General features: G+C 33.6%; 1 protein-coding gene and 1 long non-coding RNA gene across 2 annotated transcripts in view; one reads left to right on the top strand and one right to left on the bottom strand.

The window, feature by feature from the left end:
• Window positions 1–2,752: 2,752 nt before the first annotated feature.
• The window catches only part of LOC309705887, a 269,576-nt gene continuing 262,076 nt past the window's right edge, over window positions 2,753–10,252 (bottom strand). The window contains exon 2 of the long non-coding RNA XR_014276628.1: window positions 2,753–3,452. This is a non-coding gene — a long non-coding RNA (uncharacterized lncRNA). The remainder of the gene's footprint in view (window positions 3,453–10,252) is intronic.
• psmg3 (proteasome (prosome, macropain) assembly chaperone 3) lies at window positions 5,555–9,471 on the top strand. Its single transcript, XM_082531068.1, has 3 exons — window positions 5,555–5,734; window positions 6,599–6,821; window positions 7,443–9,471. The coding sequence occupies exons 2-3, from the start codon at window positions 6,609–6,611 to the stop codon at window positions 7,593–7,595; spliced, it is 366 nt and encodes a 121-aa protein (XP_082387194.1). The 5' UTR covers window positions 5,555–5,734; window positions 6,599–6,608; the 3' UTR covers window positions 7,596–9,471.

A 10,252-nucleotide genomic window follows, 5' to 3' on the forward strand; every position in this document is an offset into this window, starting at 1 on the left:
TTATATACAGCTGAAAGAAACTCCAAAGTACAAAACTGATATCCATAGTTTTAAGCTCTGCGTCCTTTATTAGGAAAAGTGTGCTCTCTTCAAATAAATGGGCATCAGACCTAAATAGTGAATAATTAGACATCAATGGGCAATCTATATAAATAATAGTTTTTCCATTTTGTGCAACACAAATATTCAACAAATTCATTTTAAAGTCTTGCACAGGATTCACATTACCATAAAGCTTAAGTTGCTAACAGCTCATGCACATTTTGAAAAAATGACTTCAACTTTGAAGAACTTTGAAGAAAAAAATATGGTCTCCATTTTCAAGTTGAGAATGAAAAACCTGCTTCTTCTTATGATGCCCAGAATGTGCTTACAACACAAAAATTAAAAGATCGCATAAGTCAAATGTTAAGACTGCCCACCATGACTGGTACATACAACATGCCTTATCCTAGTATTTCTGTTTCTTTCTTTCTTTTATTTCTTTAACGTGAATTATCTTATTTTCTTATCATCTGTCATCTTTTATTTATCTGTAAAAATAAAATAGTGTACTCCCTGGATATCAAAAAGCTGAAAGCTGTGTTTGTAAGCAGCTTTATCCTTTTGAATCAGCTATGAAAGTAGCTCTATCAATTTTCAACAAGGACATGTTTATTTATTCCAACAGGAATGTTCACAATTTTCCCAAACCTTGTGCCCATTTGCTACTCGTGCACTTGAAGGCTCACAAAGTGTAAAACTCTAAGCCTTCTATTCATGTTGTGGAAATAAAACAGTGATTTTTAACTCACCCAAATTCAAAAGAAAGGATCAGCTTATTCAGTTCAGTTCAGTTCAGTTCATTTTTATTTCAAACATTTCAAACATGTGCCTTCACAATCATTACAAAATATCATTCCATTATTTGTTTGAAAAGGAGTAGGCTGAAGTATTTACTTATTTGTCCCTACCCCCTCAAGTTTTACCTCTCATTCATTTAATTTTTTTTTGTCTTAAATTAAACAAACAACATATGAAACATATAAACATATGAAGTAAAACAAAACATAACATACATAAATCAAAAACAAGAAATTAGCAAGCCCCACCACAGTATAGTTTCTTTCATATGAAAAATACAGAATGTGTATATTTGCAGATACACAAGTTATGGAAAAACAACAAACCAAAACAAAACAAAAAAACAACCAAAAAAGAACCGCAACACCATTACCAGCAACATTACCGTCCTGGGTTAACCCCGTTTTCTTCATTCTTATACTTATTTAAAATTAGGTTTTTATATTTTACTTTAAACTGTTTTATGTTTTGACTGTCTTTTATTTCTTCTGTTAGACTGTTCCATAATTTAACTCCTGCAATTGAGATTGACATAGTTCTTAAAGTTGTTCTAGCACTTTGTATTTTTAAATTCCATTTCCCTCTTAAGTTATACCCACCTTCTCTTTCTATGAACAATTTACAGATTTCTTTGGGAAGCAATTTATTTCTGACTTTATACATTATTTGCGCTGTTTTAAGCTTCACCAAGTCTTGGAATTTAATAGCTTGCATTTTGACAAAGAGTGCATTTGTATGGTCCCTGTACCCTACATTATTTATTAATCTAATGGCCCTTTTCTGTATTATAGTTATTGTTTGTGTGTTACTTTTGTATGTGTTTCCCCAGACCTCTACACAGTAGCTCATATATGGCAGTAGTAAAGCACAGTATAAAATGTGCAGTGCTTTCTGATCCAACATATGCTTTGCTTTTCCCAGGACGGCAATGCCCCGTGCCAATTTCCCCCGAACATAAGTAATGTGTGGCTTCCAACAGAGCTTGTGGTCAATGATCACCCCAAGAAATTTTATTTCATTTACTCTTTCTAAATATACATTGTCAACACATATTTCTACTTCGATGTTTTTCTTTTGGTTTCCAAACAACATAAATTTGGTTTTATCGAGATTCAATGATAATTTATTTATATCAAACCACTTCTTTAATATCGTTAATTCCTGTGTGATCATTTCCAAAACCTGTGGCAATTCCCCACCTGCACACAGTATATTTGTGTCATCTGCAAATATTACAAACTTTAAAATCTCCGATACTCTGCAGATATCATTTAAGTACATAATAAACATTTTTGGACCCAGTACTGAACCTTGAGGTACTCCACAAGCTATATCCATCAAATTAGATTTATATTCATTTATTTGTACATATTGTTGCCTATTCCCTACATAGCTTTTTAACCATTCCAAAACCACTCCCCTAAACCCGTACTTTTCCAGTTTTTTTAATAGAATTTCATGATTAACAGTATCAAACGCCTTCTTTAGATCTAAGAAAACTCCGAGCGCATACCTCTTATTATCCATACATTCCGTTATCTTTTCCATTAAATCTATCAGTGCCAAAGCTGTTGATCTGTTGTTTCTGAACCCATACTGACTATCTGTCATTAATTCATATTTTTCCACAAAACTGTCAAATCTTTTTATGAAGAGTTTTTCCAGTATCTTAGAGAACTGGGAGAGTATTGACACTGGTCTATAGTTTGTAAAATTATGTCTTTCACCGGTTTTGTAAATGGGAATAACTTTAGCAACTTTCATTTTTTGTGGAAAAACTCCTTTTTGAAACGACAAGTTGAATATATATTTTAATGGTTTTACGATACCATCAATAACTGTCTTTACCTTTACCATATCAATATCATTCCAGTCTGTACTGGTTTTGTTCTTAAGTCCTCTAACCATGTCATAAATCTCTTTCTCTTCCACTGCTCTTAAAAACATTGAGCTACTATTCCTTTCAATATTTTCACCAGTGTCCCTTTCTATTCCATCAACCTTTATTTCTTCTGCCAGTTTTGGCCCTATGTTTACGAAGAATTCATTAAAGCCATTTACTATCTCCTCCATGTTATTAATACTTCTTGTCCCTTCTATAAAGTACCCAGGGTAATCATTATTCCTTGATTCATTTTTGATTATTCTGTTTAATACATTCCATATATCTCTTGTGTTATCTTTATTGTGTTCTAACCTTTTAATGTAATACTCTCTTTTACAGGATCTCATTATATTAGTTAATTTATTTTTGTAAGTTTTATACTTCATTTCAGTTTCTATTGTTCTCTTTTTTATGAATTCTCGATATAAGGTATTCTTTTTTTTGCTGGCATTTTGTAGTCCTTTTGTCATCCATGGTCTTCCTGCATAGTTGTGTTTCCTATTGATTTCAATTACTGGGCAGTTTTTATCAAGTAATGTGTTAAATGTTCTTAAAAATCCTTCGTAAGCTTTATTAACTTCTGTTTGTTCATACACAATATTCCAATCTTGCTTTAAAAGTTCATTTCTAAGACAATTTAAGGTCTTCTCTGTTCTTATTCTTTTGTAAATAATCTTATGTCCATCGTTGTTCACTTTATAATGGCAATTATACGATGCAAAGACTGGTAAATGGTCACTTATATCATTGATTAACAGCCCACTTTTTTATCTTTCCTTCTATTATATTCTATACATTAATGTAGAAATACTATATATTGATATTTGCATTACAGTTTTGTTTAGATCAGAATCATCAGTCAAGGACACAGATGGTCAGTCAGGGAGTATGGGGAGCGGTCCAACCAATTTCATAGCTAATGCTGCCTACTCAGAGTGCATAGCAATTCTGCTGAGCCTGTTCTATTTGACATTGTGAATGTGTCATGTTCATAGGGATGGCTCCTTTCGAATCAGCCTGATGCAGCACTCACAAACTTCAGTCAAGCCTCACATCCACTTGAAAAAAAAAGTCATGCAAGCATTTTTGCCAACAGTGAAAATTTCTCATCTGCCTGTATCTCCTTTAGCTGTATTAGCAAATCTGACTGCCTTGGTTGGCCAATCTGTAGTCTAAATGTAAAGGGCCGACTTAACAGTACTTGCATGGCCTACACACAAATACTAGAATACGTTAAATGTCGAGGCAATACATTTGCAGGTGGTTTTCATCTCATGTGTGTTAGCTATTTTTTTTATTACTGTCTGTCAGGCACAAAGAAAATGATGAAGTGCAAATACCACTTATTACACTGTAATGTCCATCCCTATCTGTTGTTTTCATCTCCTGTTATAGTGCCATGGACTTTTACAGCCTCCTCATCAAACAAAGGGACTGTTCAGCCAGTAGTGTGAAATCACATTTTAACGAAACCCACAGCAAAAGTAAATAATTAAATAAACTGAAAAATAAAAGGCGTAACTTTATCTGCTTCTTTAAAGCTCCATTGACAGTTAATTAAAAACATCCTGCTTCTGTGATTGCTTGCTTTGGAAAAGCTCTTTCTGTTGGCTAATATTGATTGAAATGTACCAGGCCAGGGGATCCGATTTAATTTAAGCTCAAACAAATTCCCTTTTGATAATACTTTATGAAAGTTGGCTAAATCATTCTCAGTATAATAATGCAAAGTGAACAATGCCAGAACTTTGAATATTTAATGTATGAGAAAAATAAAACTCAAAGATCTCTTTACGCATTAAGTGTTTTAATTCCTCAAGTCTGTGGGAAACTAAACTTCCCTTGTCCACAACATGTTTGTGAGGATTTTCTAAGGAACTGTTTTGTGAGAGCAATGCCAAGGGCATGAAAAGGTAACCTGCAAATCTTTCTAAAAGGAGACTGTTCTCCTAAACCAAACCAGAAACAAGAGGGCTGATAACAACTTTCATTGTGAGATGTATATTTACTTTGCTGCAGCTACCCATTTTGCTTAAACATATATTTTTGCAGGACTTTCAAAATGAATCATATTGACCATAACAGCTGTACACTTGGAAAACCAATAACTATGGAAAAAGTATACTTATTAATATTTTTATAGAAAAAGTCTGTATTAAAAAAAACTTTATCATGATGTTAGACATAGTCACAGCAGGTGCAACTTCACGAAGCTTTTAATATAGCCTATTCCTGATGCTTGTAATTGTCATATGTTTGCTCTCTAAAAATTAGCTACTTATTTCACAACAACAAATAGTTTGAACCACACATAAAATGAATTTGAATCAAGGTTCTTTGCACTTTATGCTGACTTATATGCAGTTATTATAGTTTTCCGTTTTCTAATTAGTATGTATTTTTATTTTGTTTTGGTTTGCCAAGCGGATTTTCTTATTTCAGTTAAGCTTTTATTTTTTAAAAATGCTTAGTTTTTATTTTAGTTTTTATTAGTGTCAATGTTAGTTTTAGTGTTTTTGAATATTATTGTATGGAGGGCATGTGTCGAAGGCAAGATTTTTAATTTTTAATTTTATTTTAGTTAGTTTTTGAATTTTTAGTTAGTTTTTACTTGTATCTTTTTTTCTTATCAAAAACCGAAATATGTTTTTAGTTAACCAAAATAATTTTTTCACATGTTTTTTTGGTTTTTAGTTTAATTTTAGTTAACTATAATAACGTTGCTTATATACAAATCTATTTTGCATTCAACCTGACCGCGAGCGTTTCTTCCTTGCTCGCTTTGTCCTGAGGTGGAATGAGCGTGACGTCAAAACGTCATCACGCAGAGTACTCGCGCTCAACACAACGAGGCACGTTCGTTTCGGTTTGTTTTCACGGTGGAGGCTGAATGACAGAGCACGGCTGAAGTTGAGTTAAAGTGAGGCGATTCTGTGAAAAGTAAAGTTTTAACTGTGGGCAGCTGAAGACACAGGGCGAGGAATTTGTTCACAGACGGGGCAAAACGTATGTATTTTTATTCCATCGGTTAATACACTGTCTAAGCTCAGACTAGCTGTGTAGCTAACGTTAGCCTCTGAGCATGCAGCATCCCTTGTGGGGAGTTGATGACGACAGGGTAGGAAAATAACACATATAGTCAATTTGTGATCCAAGTGATTGAATGCGGTTTTTTTTTAGTAAGGGCATAATTCTTCAAAGCAAGCTTTTTCTAACTGTACTTAGTGCAGCATTGTATCTGAAAAGTCTGATAGCTTATTAGTTTGAAAATGTCATTTACTAATAAATGAGATAATATTGCGCCTGTAGCTCTGGTTTGAAACCACCAGATGTGCAGTTTAAAAACGAGCATGCACACAAAAACAACAGGGAGGATGCAACACATAGCAAGCCCTTTAGTAATCAAGAATACCTGAAGCTGACTGGAGAGGGATTTGCACTTGCACAAACCTAGAAGAACTCCACAGTTCACACCAAATAAATACATGAGTGAAACATTTTGGTAGATTATTTTATGACATGATTAGCAGCATTAATGTGTACCTATTATTATACTTGAATAGTGGTATGATTTTTTAGCGAAAGGGCCGGTTTAATTTTCATATGAGATAATAAACTCTAGGTGTAATAGAAAATGCAATTTGAAGAATTTATCTTAGGTCTACAGAAATTGTGATAGTCATTGTAAGCATAGATGCATGGTGTATAAAGTTCCAGATGTATATTTTGCTGTGGGAAACTAAACCTGTCCACAACATGTGGCAGATAATTAATATTTAAAATATTGTGTTTAAAATTTTTAAAAATCTGCAAATACTCTTGCATTGTAAACTCCATGTACATATTTTTGTCTTTTTTTTTTCTGTGCAGGGTTAACAAAATGTCTGAGTCTGTCATCAGATCGAAACAAGCTCAGAGAGAAGTCAATGGAATTCCAACAGAAGTCGTCTGTACAGAGTTCAGTAATTACATATTTGTAGTTCTCACTCAGTATGGCAAAATTGGGACATTGATCTCTGTCACACCCGACTCCAGATCTAATGATCTAAGCACCCCAACGTTCTCTACAAAAGTACTGCTGGGCAAAGATGAGGTACACTGGCTGAAATTGTTCACACAAATATCGTGTCAGTGTGATGCAAACTTGTTCACGGGACATCAGGCAGACTTGTTGCAACACAGGGTATCTCATTTCATGCCGTTAAAGGGCAAATGAGATTGATTCTGGACTGCTCAGGCGGATTGTGGCGAAATTAGATGTGTGCAGGCCTGAAGCTCAGTGGTCTGTTAAGATTTACTCAAGAAAACCTATTTCATCTCTGCATGAGCATGTCATTTTCTCACAGTCATACATTGCAGGAGAAGTAGTATCAGTGTCTTATTGGATTAATACAAAGTTTACTTGCTTATGAATACTTTTTTTGTTATTTTTGCTCCTCTAACCATTTTAAATGGTGATACTTGCAATGCTTGTTTCTTGTAAAGTGAACAACTGTTTTAGATCGAGTGAGAAAGTACATAGAGGTCATTACACAGGCTTTCTGTGCGTTTTGAAGTTTACAGTCATGACACAGAAAATTAAAGTGTGTTGTATGATTTCCCTGCAGGGGAACCTCAACAAATGAATTAGCTGTAGTCATAATGTGTGTGATTTAAGCGAACTGAACAAATAATGCTTTGGTGATAATCTAATGCCTGATTTTTCTCTTTCCAGCCTCTGACACATGTCTGTGCCAAAAACCTGGCAATGTTCGTGTCGCAGGAATCTGGCAACCGGCCTGTCTTGCTGGGACTGGCACTGAAGGATTCCTCCATAGATGCAATAAAACAAATTAAAGAGATGATCAAAAGTTGTCAAGTCTGGTAGGAAGTAATTAAAACGGACATGAAGCCTGTAGGCGGCGTAAAATACAGCTCGTCTGGATACACTGTCACGTTTTATCTCTGCATCTTTTTTAAAATGAAACTCCTCCAAAAATTAATCTGATTAAAACAATTATGTCTCCAAGACATAAATGTGCAGAGCGGATTGTCTTCCACAAAACATAATTTATGAAACGCATAATTAACTGTTTGTTAAAAAGAAAGATTTTCTGCATGTTGTTTTCCTTTCAAAAGCTCAAAGTGTGCTAAGTGATGGTTTGCAAAATGATGTCATCGCTGTATATTTTTTTCATTATTAACACTCTGGATTATTTTTGTCATCATCCTCAGAACTTTGTACTTTTGTGAAAAAAAGCCTTTTATAGAACATATGATTCATTTGTATTTAAAGATGCATATGAGCTTGGTTAAGATAAGAGCCTTGGTTTTGTCAAGTACATTTTGTTATTCATTTGTTTCTATAACATCTCACTACTTGAGCTTTGATATTAGAACAATAGCTAACTTTTATATGCATTAAATGTAATTAATATGCTCAATTTTGTTTTGCTTGGTCAATTTTTTTGGTTTAAATGTAAGATGGGAGTAAGAAAAGCCTTTAGATGTCTTATCCTGGACCTATAGACCAAACCCCTGAAATATTCATTTAATTTCAGAGAAAAATGACCAGCTTTCTTAAAAGATTATTTTATTATAGCCATCTAAAAATTATTTTATTTTCTGACAGTAATATACAAATACTACATTTTTGTTACATTTGTGAAGTTGTATAGTCAAGTCCATAAATATTTGGAAACTGACACATTTTTTTTCGCTTCACTCCCACAGGGCATTTTAAGTCAAGCAGTGAAATTGTGATTGAAGTGCAGACTGTCAACTTTAATTCAAGTGGTTTTACGAAATGATTTGCAATTGGTTTTCTGTCTTTTTGATTTGCAACTATTTAGGAGTTAGGCCTTGGATAAAAGTGCCTCTCCCACTTTCAGAGGCTTAAAATGCAGTTAGTGACTGACTGAAGTATTGAACCCACGGACATTACCAAATGTTTCTCACCTTGAGATGCTCTTCCAGACTTTTAGCTACATTCAGTTACTGCCTTTTTGCATTCAGTTTTGTCTTCAGTAGTGCAACAGCATGCTCCATGGGGTTGAGATCAGGTGACTGGCTTGCACGCTGAATATCCCATGACTTTGCCTTGAAAAACTCTTAGTTTGCTTTTGCAGTATTCTTTGGGTCATTATCCATTTGTACTGTGAAGCACTGTCTGATCAGTTTTGCAGCATTTGGCTGGATCTGAGCAGAGTATAACTCTATACGTTTCACAATTCATCCTGCTACTTCTATCATATCTTGATTGTTTGATTGAAATGGGAATGGGACAAAACTGGTGGCATAGAGAGAGAAAATTACAAAAATACTGAATTATCCTAAAACATAAATGTATATAATCTATAACTCAGAATATACATTTCAAGAATGTAATGTTTACATGTTCTGTTGAAATCAATGTAGCAAAAATATAAATGCACCTTATTTATTAAAGCAATTTGCATATTTATGTCCAATTTTCAATGTTAGTATCTTAATCCAAATTTCATCCTAAGACATGAAACTAAAACCCTCACAGACTAGCATTACATAACCAGTTCGCACAGCAGTAGTGCCTGAGTGTGTGAATTTGTAAGTGCATCAAATGAAACTAAAAGGAATGCCATCTTATATTTTTAACCTTCTTCATGGAAGAAAACTTTTAACTACCTGTTTTCTGAGTTGAGCATATTCCAGGCTCTTGCTTTACAAAAGAATATCTTTCTCATGTTTACAAAAGATTAAGCAGACATTTCAATGGTGTATTAAATTAAAACGTGATGAATTCCTTGTGTTTCTCCTAAATCAAACAATTTGTGCCTTTCTAATGTTTTTGTTTTCATTCACGTTCAATAAGAACTTGCCTCAAAAAATATGATTTAAATAAACTGAAATACTGAAACTGCATTGTCGACATAAAAACTGACCACAAAAAGCCCATCTGAGAAAACCCAACCCATGTAATCTCACTGTTCTGTTTCATAGGTCTGCAGTCAGTATAAATATAACAAAAGTACTTTTGTTATTTTTTTCCCTTTTATAATAATAGGGACTTATCTTGTCTGAAATAAATAAAGGTGATATAATATCACTTGATTACCAAGGCTGGAATTTAGAAAAGAAATGAACTTAAATAAAAATGGTTGCTTTCCATTTAAAGAGATGATCAGTTTTAACTCTTGCACTTGTTAAGGGTAAGTATTATTAGCATTTTCTCAGCAACGCCATAATGCAAATTGAGATACACTACAGCCCTCTTCACTTTGATCATTTTATTATAGCTAATTATCTTTGTATAGCAAGACAGTTTTCTAAATCAACGTTACAAAGTGCTTCTCACAGGGCAACAACATCATTACCACCCGATTTTACTAAAGTGCTGTGGTCATAGTTTGCCTGTGGGTTAAACAACTTGTTGCAGTTTCAAAATATATTCATAAATTAACTAAAGTTAGTATAAGATTGAAAACAAAGCAGCAACTGAATTCTTTCCTGTTACGTTTTTTTTGGTTTTATTTTTTTAATTAATGATATTTTTCACTGTTATTCACT

This window comes from Aulonocara stuartgranti (genome assembly GCF_965226115.1).
Source record: "Aulonocara stuartgranti genome assembly, chromosome: 4".
NCBI classification, from domain to species: domain Eukaryota; kingdom Metazoa; phylum Chordata; class Actinopteri; order Cichliformes; family Cichlidae; genus Aulonocara; species Aulonocara stuartgranti.